General features: G+C 42.6%; 1 protein-coding gene across 1 annotated transcript; it reads left to right on the top strand.

Annotated features, from left to right (window-relative positions):
• Positions 1 to 1,675: 1,675 nt before the first annotated feature.
• THBS1 (thrombospondin 1) lies at positions 1,676 to 20,666 on the top strand. Its single transcript, XM_044665135.1, has 22 exons — positions 1,676 to 1,948; positions 2,642 to 2,739; positions 3,139 to 3,698; positions 4,489 to 4,564; positions 4,834 to 5,030; positions 5,147 to 5,278; positions 6,299 to 6,392; positions 8,443 to 8,616; positions 8,797 to 8,973; positions 9,289 to 9,462; positions 9,737 to 9,864; positions 10,003 to 10,155; positions 10,855 to 11,073; positions 11,581 to 11,688; positions 12,390 to 12,549; positions 12,646 to 12,764; positions 14,817 to 15,051; positions 15,461 to 15,688; positions 15,845 to 16,116; positions 16,812 to 16,909; positions 17,059 to 17,198; positions 18,515 to 20,666. Exons 2-22 carry the CDS (start codon positions 2,673 to 2,675, stop codon positions 18,520 to 18,522), a joined length of 3,519 nt encoding a protein of 1,172 aa, XP_044521070.1. The 5' UTR covers positions 1,676 to 1,948; positions 2,642 to 2,672; the 3' UTR covers positions 18,523 to 20,666.
• Positions 20,667 to 21,047: the final 381 nt, after the last annotated feature.

Here is a 21,047-nt window from a genome sequence, read left to right as displayed (position 1 = left end):
GAATGGGATTCCAAACTAGTGGAGTCATGCCGGCTTGGGACAGCTTCTTGGAGACCGGTCTCCGTCCGATAGAGACATGAGGCAACAACAATGCTGACGCCTGTTTGTGGTCCCACAAAAATGTCACAAAGCACCTCCGTTTACGGGAGCCCAAGAATGAAAGGAACGTTTAAGGAGGGGGAAAAGGAAATAATAAGAGCAGGAAGAAAAGGGCACTCTATCACCTGGTGTATCCGAGCCTAAACTCCTGAAGGCAGGTGGCTCTGCACATTATCCACCCAGGAGTCACGTTTAAAAAGCACGAGTAGGCAAAAGAAACTGTTTTCCAAAACTCAATTTAATTTTGGATTCCAGAGGAGGGGGGGAGGGTTTTCCAGAGGGGAAGGCGGTTTGGGAAGGAGAAGTGAAAGTTTGGTTCAGGATTCCTGGCTAGAAAGAGGAAAGCCTTCCTGGGATTCCCGAATTAGAGTGCACTTACCGCCCCCCAGTGGAAACTGTCCGAAGTGCTGTCTCAGGCTATTTGGGGGGGGGAGGGTTGTAACTCAAAGTCAAGTCCGCATCCCAGTTTGAGGGGAGAGTGAGAGGGGAGAGGACCAGCTCTCTGGACTAGCCCAGGGAGTCAAAGCTTAGCATCCACCTAAGGGAAGATCCTCCGAGTGGCGCGCCACCAAACACCTTTAGCTATAGATGGAAAGAGTTGGTGCTGCAAGAAGAGGGAGGGGAGCAGCCGGGTCGAATGACAAAGCAGGGAGACCCCAGCTTGAATACTGAGAAAGAGTGTCCAAAGTAGTCCTACTATCCGTTCTTTCCACCTGACCTGAGCCACCTCCTGGGATACTCTCAAAGTGACCTGGTTGTCCCCACACGGCCCCTTCCCCCCTCCCCCCCCCAAAAAAGACAATGTAGTAAGGAGTAAAGGGTTACTGGTTTGGGAGTTAGAGGCCTGAGTTCAAATCTTGGCTCTGTCACTATCCTCTGTAACTTTGGACAAGAGACCTCACCTCTGTGTCTAAGTTTCTTTATTTGAGGGGCAAGAGAGCCCTTGGATTCCGGGGTTCCTGAGGTCTCTTCCAGTCCTAAATCTAAGATCCTTGGCTCCAAGCCAGTAAGCAAATCCCTTCTAGATTTCAGCGTTCTATTCCCAAACCGGCAGCACCTAGCGAAATTTTCTCTGGGTGTCAAGTGAGGGAAATCGATCCTGGATCCCCTACACATATAGGGAAAGTTATAATGTATGCCTTTTATACTATAGGAGCTTATTAAATGATTGGCGAGTTGAATCGATTTGATTGGAGATTCAGTACGTAATTAACCGGGAGCCAAGGGGAACAACAGAGAACAGAGTAGATGAACTATGTACTCTCCAGAAAAGTTAGTGTTCTCTCCTCCCCAGACACCTCGGGCTTCACTTTCTAGCTGGAAAGTTGTGAACCCGTCACGGCGCGCCGGAGCCCAGGAGAAGGGAGGGGGGGATGGGCCGCCGAGCGGAGGGGGGGGCGGGGGGTTGGAGGGGGGTGAGCCGCGACTGGGAGGAGGAGGGTAACCCAGTCAGACCCTCCCCCGCCCGCTTCCTGCCCGGCCGCCTCTGATTGGCCCTCGGAGTCCCCAGGAATGTGCGCGACCCTTTAAAGGCGCACGAATCAGCCGCTTCTCCAAACACTGCACCAGACCTGGAGCAGCTAGCTAGAAGCGGACCCTGCCAAGTGCTCCCGAGGTCCTGACACTCATCTCCACAGCTGCCCTCACTGGCCAAACTCCGCACTTCTGCCTCTCGGCGCTTTCTCTGGACTGCTAGAGGACCTCCTCCAGCCTTTGCCCGCTCTCGCTTCCCAGGACTTAGGCGCACCATCTGCGCTTGGAAGACAACCAAGGGACTGTGTGCTGCTACCCTGGCCCCATTCCTGTAGCGAAGGATCGCTATAGAGTCTCGGTTCCCTAATCCACACAGGTAAGAGTATAGCTGCCTTCTACTGCTTTGGGGAGCCGGGGCACTCAGGTCTATTCCTTTCGAGAATTTCTCACCAAACTTTATCATTTTACCAGTACTATCCTACCCCCTACTTTGGGGGGGGAAAATCCCTAGAACTCAGCCTATTCATCCAGAACTGCCCCCCAGGATCATTCGTTTCACTCACACACTCTTCATCTTTCTTCCACTGGTCCCTAGAAGTGCAGCCCACACCCCCCTGAGAGACTCAAGGATAACCTGAGGAGATATTAGGACTAATTGTTCCTGACCTCCAAAACATTTTCAGAGTGGGGTCTCTCCAGGCTTTGACAGTCACCCAAGAAAAGGCTACGGTTTCCTTCTCAAAGCGATGTCTCCCTCTCTCTCCGTTTCACTATCTCAGGAATTCCTTGTCCCCAAGTTTTTCCAGGAAAAGTTCCCGGGGGTTAAGTATTTCTTGTACAACCCTCAGTGCTTCTGTTCCACCCCAAACCTTTCTCCTGGGCTGTGCTGTCTAGAACTTCTCCCTCCAGCAAGTTTTTGGAGCACAGGGAAATCTGTATGGCACACAGCCACAATCCCCCACACCAGCAGGACCTTCGCTATATCCCCTTCTCTAAGTTACCTTCTTCTGGGAGGTCTTCAGAACTGCGCTGTCCGACACTGCCTGAGCTTGTGCTCTCTCTGCTGCAGGCTTTGGGCACTAGAAGCAAAGGGCTCCATCATGGGGCTGGCCTGGGGGCTCGTCCTCTTACTGCTATTGGAAGTGTGTGGCACCAACAGGATCTCAGGTGAGCCCATGCCTCAGCTGGCGGGGGAGGGGAACGGGGCGAAATTGGGAGGGGTCAAATTCGAGATCCTTTTAGGCAGGGCTCCTAGGGACCCTAGGTCTGCCCCAAAAGATAACCGAAAAGAAAAAATGCAGGTGATGGGAGACAGGAATGAGAACTTTTGAATGGGGAATGTCCATATTAAACATAGCTACACAGTACTCAAGGGTAGGTGTTGGGTGTCTTTTCTTGAGGGGGATCCCTTATATTCTGAGGTGCTTATGTGCTCCTCTGCCTCTTACTGTCTGATACTGTTTGAGTATTAAAGCTACTCCTCAGGCAAACTCACTGAGAACCTGGTACCCTTAAGCCTAGCATCCCTCCTTACCATTCACTGTATATTCTGCTCCTGTCCTCTAGAATCTGGGGGTGACAACAGTGTGTTTGACCTCTTTGATCTCCCTGGAGCTGCCAACAAGGGCTCTGGGCGCCGTCTGGTGAAAGGTCCTGATTCCTCCAGTCCAGCTTACCGAATTGAGGATGCCAATCGTATCCCTGCTATGCCAGCTGACAAGTTCCAAGACCTGGTGGACGCAATCAGAGCAGAAAGGGGCTTTATCTTCTTGGCCTCCCTGAGGCAGATGAAAAAGACCAGGGGCACCCTGCTGACGGTGGAGTACAAGGATCACTCTGGCCATATCTTTAGTCTAGTTTCTAATGGCAAAGCAGGCACTCTGGACCTGAGCATTTCAGTGCAGGGGAAGCAGCAAGTGGTATCAGTGGAAGAAGCTCTCTTGGCCACAGGCCAGTGGAAGAGTATCCTACTGTTTGTGCAAGAGGACCGAGCCCAGTTGTACGTAGGCTGCGAAAAGATGGAGAATGCTGAACTGGATGCCCCCATTGAAAGCATCTTCACCAGGGACCTGGCTGGTAAGGCCAGACTCCGAGTGGCCAAGGGAGACGTTAATGATAACTTTCAGGTGAGATTTCTTCTCCTACTCCCTAACCCGAAAAAGAATGTTTTAGCTGTCACACTGCCAAGGGAATTGTTGAGACCACCTGTAGGTTAGAGCAGCTAAAAGAGATTCTATAACTTCAAGCTGCAAGTGAGGGAATGGTTTTTTAATAGTAATTTCATGCAGTTATCTTGTCTGCTCAGTCACTTGAATCTCTTCCTGTTTCTTCCCAACCAGAAATAAGTGGACTGTTATAAATAGGTCTGACATGTAGTTTCAAGCATATAGTTTAAAGGACGTGTAGTTAAAAGGACATTTATGGCAAAAGAAATATATCTTGGCCCTTCCTTTCCCCCACCCCCTCCCCTTCCCAATAAAGCAGCTCTCCTAATCTCAGGAATGGTGTTGAATTAAGAGGAGTGGCTTTATGTGGCTTCTTCCTCCCTACCTCTGGTTCTAAGCAGATTTGTCTCTGCTGCTCGGACACTTAACCCTTTGACACATTTCCCTGCCTCGCTTCACAGCATCCCCAGTATTCACTATCAGATTGTAACTCCTGACTGCCTAAATGGGCTGAATTCTTTTAAGGCGATCCCAAAGGCCTGGTAGCTGTCGAAATATTGGCAGAGGATACTTTTGAGATACTTAGATTTATACTGACAATTTGTTCATTGTGTTTTTGTTGAAAATAACCTTTTTGTCTGTCAAATTACTTAATTTGCAATACTTGTTTATACATTTGAAGTTTTGGGGTGATAATGAGTGAACATTTCTGGCTTGCACAGAGTAATTTTCCTTCTGCCTCTACCACCAGGGGGTGCTTCAAAATGTGAGATTTGTCTTTGGAACCACTCCAGAGGATATCCTGAGGAATAAAGGCTGTTCCAGCTGTAAGTTTACTCCTTTTTTCACTGGGGGGGGGGGGAGGGAGGCAGGAAGGGAAGAGGGCAGAAAGTTAAAAATAAAAACAGCAACAACAAAAATTGCTTAGAACAGGTGAGGCACGTTTGAAATGGGAGCCGTGCATAAGCTGCTCATGCCAAGTTCCCACAGGCAACATTCCCCTTCATAAAATGGTATCTTGGAACTCTAGGGACTGGCACACATGGCTCTCTGGGGACGCCCTGTAATCTCTTCCCTTTCCTTTGTTTTCTGGTAGCCACCAATCACATTATCACACTCGACAATCCAGTAAACGGTTCCAGTCCTGCCATCCGCACCAACTACATCGGCCACAAGACCAAGGACCTGCAGGCAATCTGTGGCTTCTCCTGCGATGAGCTGGCCAACATGTTCCTGGAGCTTAAGGGACTCCGGACCATAGTGACCACACTGCAGGACAACATCCGCAAGGTGGTGAGTGACAGCAGTCATCCCGAAGGAGCCATTTCCAGGAGCCCTCTGTTGGACGGTCCTGCATTATTGAAAGTACAAGGAGACACTAATGATGTTTGTTTTCCAATCCCTCTTAGACTGAAGAAAATGAACTACTGTCCAATGCAGTGCAGAAGCCTTGGTCGGATCCTGGGTGCAGTTACAATGGAATAAAATATAACAATAATGACATGTGGACTATTGATAGCTGCACCGAATGTTATTGCCAGGTAAAGAGACTTTACCAATTTCCAAATAAGTAGGTTTGTCAGGCTAAGATCACTCGGGAAGTCCCTGCACAAGTTCTCTCCTAATATTCAGTAGCCTGATCCCCAGAGTGGCTTAACATTTTAATTATGGCATCTGTACACATCTTCTTTAAAACACTTTGAAAAACGTCTCTTAATTATACCTTGGGCAGAGTATTTGGGAGTACAAATCTACTGAGGCAGCTGGATAATTTGCTCACTTTAGTTTAGAAATCAAAGGCTAAGTGTTGAATGTCAGGTAAATGGAACCCTGTTAGAACATTCCTCTCTTTTTCTTTCTTTCTTTTTTTTTTTTTTTTTTTTGTCCTGATTTGTATTCAGGTATGACACTGTGGTTCTTTTAATAGAGCACTGATTGTTGCTCAAATCACTCCAGTTGGCATTCTATCAGGGTAGACCTGTTTACCTGAAACGTACTTCCCAGAGTGTGTGTTTCACTTTAGGCCACTTTCAGGCATGCGGTGGGTGAATGTTTGGGGTTTTCTGGCTCAGGGATCAAAGTTCCTTCTTAAGCAGAACTCTGTAGATCACTGGATTTGGGACCCAAATCCACTTGAACTCCTATTCTGTCCCTGTCTAATCAATTCTGAGTCAGATCCAGAGATGATGGGGAAAAAAACTGCTTATAGATCCCTTATTTTCTTAAAAAGCCCTCCCTGAGCTCTTTTTGCAAAATACCAGAAGAATATGACTCATGGTGTTTGGTGGTTCCCCTTGGATAACTTCTGCAAGCTATAACACTTCCAGCCTTGACTGATGAGCAATTAAAAGCAAACTCTGGAGAGCTGAGTGACAATTCACTGGGGCTGCCTTTAGTATTGGGGCAGCTGCAAATCTAGAAAGGAGCCAACTTCTCAGTGGAATCTGGTCCAGTTAAAAATTTATAGTCCTGACCAAATTCAGCTCAGAACTGGAAATTTCATAGCATGTCAATTTCTAGTTGTGATATGCTTAGTAATCCTTTTCTCCCTTTCTCTGCAGAACTCCGTGACCATGTGCAAAAAAGTGTCCTGCCCCCTCATGCCCTGTTCCAATGCCACAATTCCTGATGGAGAGTGCTGCCCACGTTGCTGGCGTGAGTTGCTTTTTTTTTTTTAATAACATAACTATTCTGCAATGACTTGGACAGCCCCACATATGTACTAGACACCAGAATCTAGCAATGCAGTCAGTTGCCTTCCCAGTCTCACACACGCACCAAGTTTCTCTACCCAGGGCTCCCTTTCAGGATGCAAGAGCTGATTCAATTTATTTTTGCTGTGATGCTAAAAACTTAATCACTCTTAAGTCAGAAATTTGGGCCACTTTAAGTACTGCCCAGACAGCAAGGATCAAGATGATTGATTTCCAGTTGTCTAAACTTAGGAACTTAGGGATGAGTAAGGGAGCGTGATCAACTATGCTCAGGCTCTCCTGAGTTAGTTTGCCCTCTGTGCCAGTATCAGAGGGATCTGCTCACTAAAGGAAGCAGCAGGTTTGTGGTGATAGTTATTGGAATGGAATCTACTTACATTTGGACAGTAATAATCATAACTGATCTTTGTATAGTACTTTTAGCTTTGAAATGCATTTTATTTACCTAATAATTAACATTTCTATAGAAAGTCAAAGTGTGCAAAGTGTTTTACCTATATTATGGCATTTGATCCTTACAACAACCCTGTGAAGATGATGCAATTATTACTAGCCCCATTTTACAGAGGAGCAAACAGGATCAGTGAGTTTAAGTGACTTGCCTAGAGTCGCAAAGCTAATATAATAAGTACCTGTAATAGGATTCAAAGTCAGGTCTTTCAAACTGATTTCAGGTCTGGTACTCTAGCTAGCTTCCTGAAATATATTAGCCATCACGGTTAGAAAATTCTAAGAATAGCAAAATAGCAAAAACAAAAAAGGAATAAGAAAAATAGCAAAAAAAAAAAAAAAAAAAAAAAAGCAAGTTTAAACTCCTGCCCCCAAAATTTGGCTTTTGTTGCCAGTTTAAATGAATTGAATCACTTTTCAAGGCCAAAATTTCATGAAATAGACCCAAAGGATTCAGCACTCTTTTTGCTTTTTGCCTAATAGGAGAAAAACAAATAAGAAAACATTTATCTTTAGCCAGAAAAAAAAAAATTCCTGGTCTCAGCTCTGAATGATCAGCCCCATCTTGGGATTCTTTTTAGCCATACTGGTATGAAAATGATTATTTGTACATGTAGGGATTTTGTTTTGTTTGTTTTTTTCCTCACCACCTCCATTAGTACTCAGTTTAAAGAGAGCAAAGCTGTAACTGAGCTCCAAACCTGAATTCGGGATTTGCCAGGAGCCACTTCCAACTGATAAGACGGCAAAATGAAAACAAGTTCTCTGTCTAGGGCTTGGGCCAGTGAGGGTTGATTGTAGTCATGGTGCCTGGACACATGGAAAACAAACATTTGCCCCTAGTGAAAGCCTAGTGGAGAGAGAGCCCAGAAAGCCAGGGGGAAGGAGCAACAGATTGATTCACCCCATGACCTAGTTGGAATCAGAGCCAGGAGCAGCCAGGCTGCTGTTCAGGATGATCTGGGAGGCGCACCGCCTGGAGCTCCTCTGACTAGAAGAAGGGATTCTCCAGACCTGAGGGATTAGGAATTCTCATCCAAACCGGGCCAACTGTGGAAGTGAAGCTTGGATAAAATGCGAAGGGGCGGGAGGGGAAAGCTGGATGGCTCAGTGGATTGAGAGCCAGGCCTAGAGATGGAAGGTCCTAGGTTCAAATCTGGCCTCAGACACTTCCTAGATGGGAGACCCTGGACAAGTCACTTAACCCCCATTGCCCACCCTTACCACTCTTCTGTCTTGGAGCCAATATACAGTATTGATTCTAAGATGGAAGGTAAGGGTTTAAAAAAAAATCTAAAGGGATAAAGGTGGTAGCAGTGAGAATAGACACCCTAGGAATGCTTGGAAAAGCGAGCCAAGGAAAACCACTCAGAGATGCCGGGGTGCGACACGGGGTGGCCTCATGGACGCTCATGAAGGACATAAACTTCAGCCGCCCTCTTTAGGGACTGGAGAAAGGCCCGGCGCAGGGCTGAGGCAGGAATGGCTTTGTGTGGTTTTGTATTTGTGTTCTCAACGCCGGCCTTGCGTTCCCCTCGCAGCCAGCGATTCGGCCGACGACGGCTGGTCCCCGTGGTCTGAGTGGACGTCCTGCTCGGTGACCTGCGGCAACGGGATCCAGCAGAGGGGCCGTTCCTGCGACAGCCTCAACAACCGCTGCGAAGGCTCTTCGGTCCAGACGCGCACCTGCCACATCCGAGAGTGCGACAAGAGATGTGAGTGACCGTCCCGGGCGGGAGTGTGGGTCGCTTTGTCCCCAGGCCACTCCACGCGTCCTCCCCGCCCCTTCCGGGTTAAGCACAGACTTCTGGGGACGCTTGAAAAGGGATCTGCGTCCGCCTTTCCACGAGGACTCCAGAGAGCCCCTGTGAATGACGCCCAACCATTTCCTTCAGTTAAGCAGGATGGCGGCTGGAGCCACTGGTCTCCCTGGTCCTCTTGCTCCGTGACCTGCGGCAGTGGCGAGATCACCAGGATCCGCCTTTGCAACTCTCCCAGCCCCCAGATGAATGGAAAACCGTGTGAAGGCGCAGCAAGAGAAACCAAGGCCTGCCAGAAAGACGCCTGCCCGAGTAAGTGCGCTCCCTAATGAAAAACAGAGAGCTGGGCCAACAGCTATGACTCAACTAGATTCTGGCATGTCTGGTCGACCTTTGGAAGGATCGCTGGGCAAGAAATACATCCTTAAAAAAAAAAAAAAAAAAAAAAAAGGAAGCAAAACCGTGTACATTTTCTCTTACTTTTAATTGATTAATTGATTATTGATTATTTGATTTGAAATTTAGTTCCATAACAAATATACCAAACATGCCTTGAAGAGTAGCAAAAACTTGGAGAGTGTTTCAAAGGAATTCTCCACAGCTTAACCCTGGCTTCTTTTCTGGCAGTCAATGGAGGCTGGGGCCCTTGGTCACCGTGGGATATCTGTTCGGTCACCTGCGGAGGAGGCCTGCAAAAACGTAGCCGGCTCTGCAATAACCCCAAACCTCAGTTTGGGGGCAAGGATTGTGTGGGTGATGCTACCGGAAGCCAAATCTGTAACAAGCAGGACTGTCCCATTGGTAAGTGAACCTTTGATTGCCCTTTTATTGCAAGCCATGAAACAAGTGCACCGAGGGGGTTTCCATTTAATTCCCATATTTGTAGTCAGCCCACGAGGGAGTTAGAACCTTCCTTTTCACAGTGTTTTTCCATGTTCTGGAATGCCATTACGACAACATGGTCTCTGAACATCATTGATTAGGTAGAGAGGCAAAAACGCCTTCCCCTGTGCTTTTTTGCTGGTGTGCTTTCTTGGAGCTCTCAATCTTCCCTGCTTTTTTCATCTTGGCCCAGATGGATGCCTGTCGAACCCTTGCTTTGCCGGCGCCAAGTGTACCAGTTACCCTGATGGCTCCTGGACGTGCGGTGCCTGTCCCGCTGGCTACACTGGAAATGGAATCCAGTGCAAAGATGTTGATGAGGTAAGACATCGGTGGTCCTCGGCAGCGAGTGCTCCGATCCCAGACTTCCAACAGGCGATACCTTGTTTATGATTCCCTGTTAAAGATGGAGTCATCTGAACATCAAGAAAACCCTCTGTCGTTTCTTCTTCTTCCCAGTGTCAAGAGGTCCCTGATGCCTGCTTCAACCACAACGGGGTGCACAGGTGTGAAAACACTGACCCTGGCTACAACTGCCTGCCCTGTCCACCGCGTTTCACAGGATCTCAGCCTTTTGGACGGGGTGTTGAGCACGCCACTGCTAACAAACAGGTATGGTAGCATTTGTGACTGCTAGGGGGAAAAAAAGTCCACAGCATCCCAGATTTAGGAGGAAGAAGGATCTTCAAGATGATTTAGTTTGTTCTTCTCCATGGGCCCAATGCCAACTGATTTGTCCATTTTTGATCCCAAATCCAGAAATATTACCAAGATACTGTGCTGGCTCTCTCTGGTGTTCCTTGTCGAAGCAAGGAAAGGGAGAAGTCTTATAATATCTAGCCCCTAGGAAAAAAAAGACAAATAACCTGCACTTTAATCACATTTGCTATGGAAACACTCTGTAGGAGCAGTGATAAATCCTGCCAGGGACTTGATGAGTGCTAGAGAAGCATAAAAGGAAATACTTCATGGCATCTGAAAATGTCATACATATAAGATGGATGGATGGATGGATGATAGATACATATTAATGTAAATGGTAGAATTAACTCACAAGTATTTAGATTGAAAATTCCTAGCCCATATAGGAGATGAAAATTCCAAGAAGGACAAATGTTCATCCATTTTTGGACAATGGCTGTGGATTCTTTTGGGAGTAAAAATGATAGAGAAAAGGGAACCAGAATGGCTTTATATGAAGAGTCTCCCTAACTTTAAAATAGAAGATCCTTGATCTTTATGGCTGCTTTTGAAGGATTCTGGGAAGCTCTCTCACAGTGATTTTAACTGTGTGATGGTTCATGTTTTCAGGTGTGCAAGCCACGCAATCCCTGCACAGATGGAACTCATGACTGTAATAAGAATGCCAAATGCAATTACCTGGGACATTACAGCGACCCCATGTTCCGTTGCGAATGCAAGCCAGGCTACGCTGGCAATGGCATCATCTGTGGGGAGGATACTGACTTGGATGGATGGCCCAACGAGGACCTGGTCTGTGTCGCTAATGCAACTTATCACTGCAAAAAAGTAAGTTGGGTCTTCCATTATTCCCTTTTGCAAAGAATCTGACGCGGTAGCTATTTTGTTGTTGTTGTTTTTAAGTATGATAAGGAGCTGTGTGGTTCTCCAACTTTGAAAATAAGAATTAAATAAGATCTAATCTATCTAATGAGAGAGATTAAAAATCACTTAAAAGTCCTGACAACACAAATTGGAAGCCATCCCTTTGAGTGTTACACATCATAGTTAATTGTTGTCAGAAGTGGTACAAGACAATACCACCTGGAGAAGATGACTCATACTTACAATATGCAAAAACTATTGCGCCTGTGGCAGCAGTACAAATACCTTCTCCAAATACCGTCCCCAAGAATAAGCCTGCCTGCCTGCACAAGTTGCATGATATACAGGATCCTTGATGTGTTCTGTTTAACCTATTTGGCTACTTAAGTCACAGTGTTTAAGAGAGGTGAATAAAGAGAATGGGAATTTGGGTGGTAACAAGAACATTTTTTTTCTCCTCCTCTCTACTAGGATAATTGCCCTAACCTTCCCAACTCTGGCCAGGAAGACTATGATAAAGATGGAATTGGTGATGCCTGTGACAATGATGACGACAATGATAAAATCCCAGACGACAGGGTAAAGAACTAAACATGTTTCCCATTCTTCTTTTCATCTTTCCCGCTGAGCAGCTGCTCCTGGAGCTCCTTAAAATTAGAGACAATTGCAGGGTTATCAGAAAGCGTATTGTTAGTGCATTTCATAGCTAAAAAATATTTAGGGGAGGAGACTCAGAGTTTGAAAGCCAGATGAGCCTTTAACAAATTAGGTTGCCTGCAAATCTTTTTTCCCCTGAGCACCTCCAAATGCTACTTCCTCTATATTAGAGTTGATTGAAAGCTACTCTCACATATCTGTAGGACTTCTCCCACATAATCGTTATTAATGCCATTCCTAAATTATGTATTAGGCTTATTTTGGGGACAGGGGATAGTGGTATCAAAGAAGATGAGATATAAGATGCTACAAAAGTATTTATCAATCACAGTGACATATAATCTCAATGGGAATTTGTTTCCATATATGATTTTATGGCTTTTATTATTTTGTGATATGAAATTGTAAAGCCTAGATAATCAGCCCCTAGCATAGGGCCTACTATAGCAAGTGATTAATAATGCTTATTTATTTTATTACTTAGAGTGCCCATTGAGTACCATGATGTATATTTTAATATATATGTACATATATTATATATTAAATAGATGCCTATAATTGAAAAGTGGAAGGGGTTTTCCTTGCTCCCATCCTAACATTTCTGAATCCTCTCTCCTCTTCAGGACAACTGTCCATTCCATTATAACCCAGCCCAGTATGACTATGACAGAGATGAAGTTGGTGATCGCTGTGATAACTGTCCCTATAACCACAATCCAGATCAAGCAGACACTGATAACAATGGAGAAGGAGACGCCTGTGCTGCAGACATTGACGGAGATGGTAAGCCTTTAATTCTCATCTCTAGCCTTGGCTATTAGCGTTCGGTTTGAATGGCAAAGTATCAAAATCTTATATTTAATCAACTCCTTTCTGCAGGTATTCTTAATGAGAGAGACAACTGCCAGTATGTGTATAATGTTGACCAAAGGGATACCGATATGGATGGCGTTGGTGACCAGTGTGACAACTGCCCACTAGAACATAATCCAGATCAGGTAGATGTCTTTAAAAATTTATCTTCCAATGACCACTTTTTAAGACTTGAATGATGCCATGAGTGCACATTACTCGAGTTTCTGTAGCCCCATTATCAGAATTCACTAAGGCAATTGCAAGTCTTTGACATAGTACTGAAGATCTGAGCTCATGCAGATCTCCCCAGGCCATCTGAACTAGGAGCCATGTGTATTTAATCTTGTCTAGATGATTTTACTTAATTTTCTTCCTGGGACCTAACAATTCTGGCATACTTGACTTTCTGTTCATCTTTGGAACCAAAATGTGCAAATCTTGGCTTTTTGATGAAACAAGAAATTCATCATTTTGGTTGCTCTAGAACCATATACCATTATAAATATAATCTCCATTGAGTAAAAGCTGGGTCCTGAATTGAGTGTAGAATTTAGCCATGGGAAAACAAATAAAGAGAAAACACTAATCAGGCTTGGAGAAATCAGTTATTTACTTTACCATTAATTCAACATTGAAACAAGCCTTACTTTTCCCAACTTAAGGCATGCTGGAAATAGTTCTTAGCCAAAGCAGGTCCAAGATTTTATAGCATTTGTTTTTTTTTATTATAATTATATGTTGATCCCAGCTGTGTGACCCTGGGCAAGTCACTTGACCCCCACTCTTCTGCCTTGGAGCCAATACACAGTATTGACTCCAGGATAGAAGGTAAGGGTTTAAAAAATAATTATATGTTGACTCTTTTCTTAAGGATGAATTTAAGAGAAAGAAAAATTGCAATGTACATTTTAAAGAATTATTTTTCTCTTATTGGCAGTAAAGAAAAATTTCAATAAAAAATGGGAAGTTTAATCTTTACTAGATTAAGGTTAAGGAAAGTTCTGCCACATCTACCAAATACTTAATACTCTACAGCAGATAAGACCCCGTACAATCCTTTAAAGAAAAAATAAAAAAAGGTACATACTTTGAATGTCTGAATGGTCCTAAGGAAGCTCTGACAATCCAAAGATATTAAGTGTTCTGTACTTTTAAATTTGGGGCTATGCAGAAAATTCATTACTTCTTCAAGGCTCATAAATTGAGATCCTTCTTTCCCATGTCAATTCTAAGAGAGCTAAGATTAGATGTAGATGATCAAATGACTGTAAATAAAAAGGAAAAAACCAAAACACATAATGCTATTCCAATGTCTTCTCTGGAGAACTGGTCCAGACAACACTGGGCTCACTGATTCCAAAGAAATGTTATCAACTCCTGTGCTTAACTTTTTTTGATTTATTGGTTTTATATGCATAGCCACTTGGGGTCTTCTTGCTCATAACAGCTACATTTGTCAAAGATTCTGGTTTCCTTTTGTCATTTTCATTATAAAAGCTCACATAACCTAATTTGGAGTTTCTAAATTTCTCTGTAGTCCTACTAATTAGATCCTATTACCAGGATTGTATGTATTTTTGATACTTTAAGGACATGGTATGGAGTATGTCATGCCAACTTACTGTCTTATCACACATCAATAAATACATTAAGACCAAGTTTAAAGGACAGAGATAAGATTTAGTCTAAGGACTTCATCTGTCTTTTGGAAATGGAAATTCAAAAAAAGTTAGTGCTGTGTTCAGAATCCCTAAAGGTTAAGTAATTGGATATTATCCTTGAAGTTCACTTTGGTCTGAAATCCTATTTTTCTTTTTGAAACTCCAAACATTCCCTAGAGTCTCAAATCTTCATGTCTGTAAGATTCAGGATCAAGAAAAAAAAATTTAAGTGAAGAGTTTTTTAAAAAGTGAATTTTCTCAATTGTAGGCAGAAAAAGACTGAATATTTTATTAATTCTCTCTTTTGGAGGGGTCTCTTAAATAACAGCTATTCAAATACTGGAATTTTGACTTTTGTATTGAATAGATTATTGACAACAGATTATAGGTTCTTTGAAAGCATTCATTTTTATGTCCCCCTCAACATCTAGCACGGTATTTTGCCAATATATTTAGGAAACATCTATTTAATCAATGAGTGAATGAATGATCATTAATTTTTCCATTCTTCTCCTTCCTCTTTTCCTTTCTCAGTTGGACTCTGACTCTGACCGTATTGGTGATACGTGTGACAACAACCAAGATATTGATGAAGATGGACACCAGAACAATCTGGATAACTGCCCCTACGTGCCCAATGCCAATCAAGCCGATCATGACAAAGATGGCAAAGGGGACGCTTGTGACCATGATGATGACAATGATGGTATCCCTGATGACAGAGACAACTGCAGACTGGTGCCCAATCCTGACCAGAAAGATTCTGATGGTGAGTGATCTAACCTACCAGTTCACATGCTCAAGGCAAACAAAATCATAACTGAAGTAAAAATAAAACAGGAAAAAATACTGTTATCCTATGAAAAGGCATTTGTAATCTTTCCTGGCCCCAGAATTATAAAAAGGGTTTCATTGTATGTGTCCTGGAAATCTTTTGCCCTTTTAAAAAAATGTTCACATTTTATCTTAAGTAGTGTGAGAGAAAACTGGTAAATAAGTTGATTAGAATGGGAACTAAGAGCTCCCCGCTTCAAAGGACAATTGGGGTGCAGGGTTGAACTTTTTGCCTCCTTCCTAATCATCCTAGAAAAATGAATCTATAAAGGAGGAGGGTTTTGACTTTTGAGAGCAGTTATGCTAATGCTTCTGAATTGTCCCTGTGATCTTTTTGACCTCAGGCGATGGACGGGGTGATGCCTGCAAAGATGACTTTGACCATGACAGTGTGCCAGACATCGACGATATCTGCCCAGAGAACGTTGATATTAGCGAGACCGATTTCCGCCGATTCCAGATGATCCCTCTGGATCCCAAAGGGACATCCCAGAATGATCCCAACTGGGTTGTGCGTCACCAGGGTAAAGAGCTGGTCCAGACTGTGAACTGCGATCCTGGTCTTGCGATAGGTGAGTACAGCTTTCTTGAAACAAGGGCCTGATGAAGAAATGAGATATAAAACTTCTTAGTTGGATGATATTCTTTTAGATCTTAAGGGGGGGTTCTGGAAATATCTGGGACCCAGCCGAGGACTGGCAGTCAATCCGAAATACCTCTTCTTTCAGGCTTTGATGAATTTAACGCTGTGGACTTCAGTGGCACCTTCTTCATCAATACTGAGAGAGATGATGACTACGCCGGCTTTGTGTTTGGCTACCAGTCCAGCAGCCGCTTCTATGTCGTGATGTGGAAACAGCTCACCCAGTCATACTGGGACAGCAGTCCTACCATAGCTCAGGGCTATGCAGGTCTCTCTGTCAAAGTAGTCAACTCAACCACAGGGCCTGGGGAACACCTGAGGAATGCATTGTGGCACACAGGAAACACCCCTGGGCAGGTGAGCCACAGCAGTGTTAGGGGCAATGGCATAAGAACACATGGAGAGGATCATTAGCAGTCGGGATACTGTTCTTTGAATGACTCTATTAACATGAAAGTCTTAGAGGTCCAAATTCCTCACAGCTTCAATAGCTGCTATTCACACTCACTTTGTACCTAGCTATGAGTTTCATAGAGTCTGTACAGGAAGCATATTGAGTCTAGGAAGTTCCCCTTCAAGAACCAGAACTTTTAGACCTTAAGACTAGGAGGAGGGGCAGCTGGGTAGCTCAGTGGATTGAGAGCCAGGCCTAGAGACGGGAGGTCCTGGGTTCAAATCCGGCCTCAGCACTTCCCAGCTGTGTGACCCTGGGCAAGTCACTTGACCCCCATATTGCCCACCTTTACCACTCTTCCATCTAGGAGCCAATACACAGAAGTTAAGGTTTTTTTAAAAACAGATAAAAAAAAGGTTAGGAGGACTTCTATTCTTCCTTTTCCACATATATAGTATCTCTGTCCTATTTGAGTAAATAGCTACATTTTAAATATACCTGCAGGAACACACATCAAGTGGAGAATATGAAACGTCCCCTCTTCAAAACACTTATTTAGATCTACTCAGTAATTTTAAAACTTATGTAATATATATTCAGATATATATATGTATATCTAGTGTGTTTGACTAAACTTTTCATTATTTTTTTCCTTCAGGTTCGAACCCTGTGGCATGACCCTCGTCACATTGGCTGGAAAGATTTTACTGCCTACAGATGGCGTCTTAGCCACAGACCCAAAACTGGCTTCATTAGGTAATTTTGTACTGATTTTTATCATGGATCAATATTATTCCAAGTAGGGTGGTCAAGAGAAACCCAGTAAAGAAGGGTGGTGTTACCAAGATTTATTTTTCCATATGAAAAGACCTGAATAACTGATGATTTCTCTTTTTTAAAAATAGAGTGGTTATGTATGAAGGAAAGAAAATCATGGCTGACTCAGGACCCATCTATGACAAGACATATGCTGGTGGGAGACTGGGAATGTTTGTCTTCTCCCAAGAAATGGTGTTCTTCTCTGATCTTAAATATGAATGCAGAGGTAAGACTAACAGAATCCACTCAAGTATAATTAAATCTCACTTTTGTTGTTCAGTTGTTTCAGTCAGATCTGACTCTCCATGACTCTATCTGGGCTTTTCTTGGCAAAAATACTGGAGTGGTTTGCCATTTCCTTCTCCAGTTCACTTTACCAATAAGGAAAGTGAGGCAAATAGAGTTAAGTGACTTTCTCAGGGTTATACAGTTAATTTCAAATCTCATTGGTTGAAATTAGTTGGAGGAAGGGCAATATGAATTAATAAAAAGTCTGAATTACAGGCTGTTTTTAAAAGAAATGAGGAAGATTAATTTAACAGATAAGGAAAGGACTGCAAGCTGGGTTCAAGTTCCATTTCTGATACAAACTGGCTATTGGACATTACCATTTAACCTCTCACTGCCTAAGACAATTCTAGAAGTTCCCTAAAACCAATGTGATCAAAAGCCTAGTGCCTGCGCTTATTCTATAAGGAAAAATAATAGTTGAACTTTCAAGGAAACAAACTATGTTTAATGAAGTGCCCCCTGAAATTTCCTCCGAAGTTTTCTTTAAAAAAATAATAATAATACTGCATAGTTCAGTATTGACTTCAGCCTAATAACTTTCCAAAATTATCCCAAATTCTCAAATAATGAGGGTATGAATTAATGAAGTCTAATAATAAATAATCTAAATCTCATCTTTCATGACATCTTCCTCTACATGAATAAAGGAGGGATACACAGTCTTTTCTGTTAGGTAAACTAAACTTCAAACTCACTAAGGGCTTTTGTATCTCTCTTGTGCTCCATCAATATTTGCTAAGCATTTACTGAGTGCCCGCCATTGTCCTAGAAATGCTTTCTATTTGTGCAGGCCAACTGCTCCAGCCAGTGAGAGCAATCAGAGTATTTAAGAAACTGATTGACTTAGCTCACAGATGAACTCTAAAGGGTAGTAAGACTGCAACAGAATTTGGAAAGACTATTTCTTAAGCTTAGCTGCCAAAGATGATATAGAATGCAGCACAGCTCTAGTGGCTAAAATTCAGGATACCCAGCACCACTCAGTGCCTCTGGGGCTGAGCTTCTCCATCTGGACAATTAGGGGGCTGGACTAAACTAGCCTCTAAGGTCCTTTCTAGCTCTGGGTCTATGATCCCATCTGATCCTATGGCCATTGTCAACTAATGAATTTAAATGGAAACACATGAATTCAATCATGAATTCTGTTTATCATTGTAAAGATTTCATACTGCCTAATGGGCTGTTAACTGCCTGATGGTGAAATTATAATGCTTATATGAGCTCAACAGTATTTGTTCTTTCTTCCTACAGATTCCTAATCACCAAAATGTTGCTCAATAAACTGAACTTTCAAAATGCTCTATTGCACCTTCTCGAACAATGGACTAAATTTAAGAGCCCTTGGGATCATCCTTTTCCTCCTTCCTGTCTTCTGCTTAGCTAAATGTGGATTCTAAAATATGACTTGCCTCGAGAAAATGCAACTTAAAAAACAGACTCGGCATTCAGCCTCCATGGAACAAGAAGACATCTTTCAAGGCTGTAAAGGCTTACTTTTAGTCTACAGTTGAGCAAGAAAAAACATCTGCTTACTTTGGTCAGAAAGATGTTGGCTATGCTGTTGATTACAGGGTAATTATGCTGCCTCTGCAACTGGCAGCCCCATGAAATGGCATTTTGTATGTAATGAGGACATCTCTGGATGAGCTGTGAACTATATCAGAAGCATTTTCATGCATGTGCGGGACAGAACAACTGTGGCACTAGCAAACTCATCCTCTTTTAGAAATGGATAGGGTGGGAAGGGAGAACGTTTCTAGGGAGGAGGGAGGTGGGAAGATCCAGGTAACATGTCTGGAGAAAGCATGGAGGAACTGTTACACATCGGTACTGAAACATTCTTTTTAAGGTGAATGAAAAAACTATTACTGGACTTCAGGATGCTGTCCAACAGTGTTAGCTGGTTAATCCTTAATAATAGATACTTAAATGGAAGGGGATAGAGAGAAGAATTGGCACACTGGATTCCCAACCCTTCCCCACACCCTTGCCTTTAATACCCCAAACTGGCAGTCACAATTAACTGGTGGAAGGCAATGTTTCCCTGCCATTGCTTGGTTAAATAAAGATGATGTTTTATTCCAGATGTAGCTTTTGCAGATGTAGCAAGAAAGTAGGAAGACCTACCATCTCAGTGAGCACATGTGTTGTCCTCCAAGGAATAGGCAACTGTGCTTATATTTTATGGTTAGAAAGGCACAAAAATTATTAGCAACCTAAATAAGACATTCCTTTTTATCTTTTTTTTATCAATGTCATGGATTTTTAGAACTCTCTTTCTTGGACTGTAGATTTTTTAAAACCCTTTAAAATGTAACATATTTATTTTTTACCTCTCCTGGATGACCTATGACTGAAGGACTATTCAAGAAACAAGGAAGAAGCGTAGAGACTATCCATGTAATCATTGTTACGAGTCTTCATGACTGTAAGATTGTAAATACAGATTATTTATTAACTCTGTTCTACCTTGAATTTAGGTTTAGTTTTGAAAGTGCTTGGATCAGATAGTTGAAATTTGTCAACTACAAAAGAGTAAATGTCCCCTAAGAATGTGGCTCTGGGAGAAGCAGTGAGTAGGGGGTGTTCTTTCAGTTAGTGAGTGTGAATGATTGGGTTTTCTGGTCTTTTTGTTTTTGTTTTCGTTTTTGTCTTTGGGCAGTTTGGTTGGCTGTAGATTAGTGGGTTGACTTTCAGATAACTAAGAATGCCAAGAGGCCTTGACATACTGTCTATCCGGATCCCTCGTGTCTCTTGCCAGGGAGAAGGGAAACCATTTACGCCTGTTACCTTTCATTTTTCCAAAAAAGAAAAAAAATGACAAAGGTGAAACTTATGTACAAATATTACCTCATTTGTTGTATGACTGAGATAAGAACCTTCGGATCAAGTGGAAAGAGTTTTAGTGTCTTAAACTTTTAAAGCTACTGTAGTACTAAAAACATTCAATGTTGTACATAGTATAAAAAAAAGAAACTTTGCAGAAAATGTATTCCCTGTAAGAAAATGGCAACAAAATGTTAAATACAATTTCTAATGTTGTTATGTTTTTTCTGTCATCCTGTATACTATTGCTTTATTTTTATAAATTATTTTTCTCATTGCCATTGGAATAGATATCTCATATTGTGTAGATATGCTATTTAAATAATTTATCAGGAAATGCTACCTGTAGAGTTAGTATTTCTATTTTTATAAAAGGTTTGCACACTGAATTGAAGAATTTTTTTTGCTTTTTAATCCCCTTCCCAGTGTTTTCTATTTGCATATATCCTTTTTCTAAGAATGTGGGGTTTTTGTACACATTTTTATCCATTTTACAGTTTAATGCAGTGTAAGTTGTACAGTTTCTTACATACGAGGAACAACAATAAACCAATATGGAAATTTATATTTACACTTACTGATTCCCATTTTATTTGTTCTCTATTCTCCTTCGTTTTATGAAACATTGGTAGATACTATACTTAATGAAATACAGTATACACATAGTAATTATATAAGTTAAACTTTTTGAAAGACTTCTATAGAACTGGAGTTGTTTAATTCTGTAACACTTATTCAGCTTGCAACTTTTAAGAATAGTTCAGTAATATAACATCCAAGGCATCAATCTACAGAGAACAATTTTGTCATTCAAATGCCATTTATTTAATTTTTTTAAGATCAATGTTGCTACAAATATAGATCAAAAAAAGAGAAAGGAAAGGAAGGAAGGAAGGGAGGGAGGGAAGGAAAGAGGGAGGGAGAAAGGGAGGGTTGGGCAAATCATAAAATCACCCAA

Source organism: Gracilinanus agilis, chromosome 2 (assembly GCF_016433145.1).
Source record: "Gracilinanus agilis isolate LMUSP501 chromosome 2, AgileGrace, whole genome shotgun sequence".
In the NCBI taxonomy this organism is placed as follows: domain Eukaryota; kingdom Metazoa; phylum Chordata; class Mammalia; order Didelphimorphia; family Didelphidae; genus Gracilinanus; species Gracilinanus agilis.
Note: the sequence above shows the minus strand (reverse complement) of the source record. Positions and strands in the feature narration are given on the sequence as shown.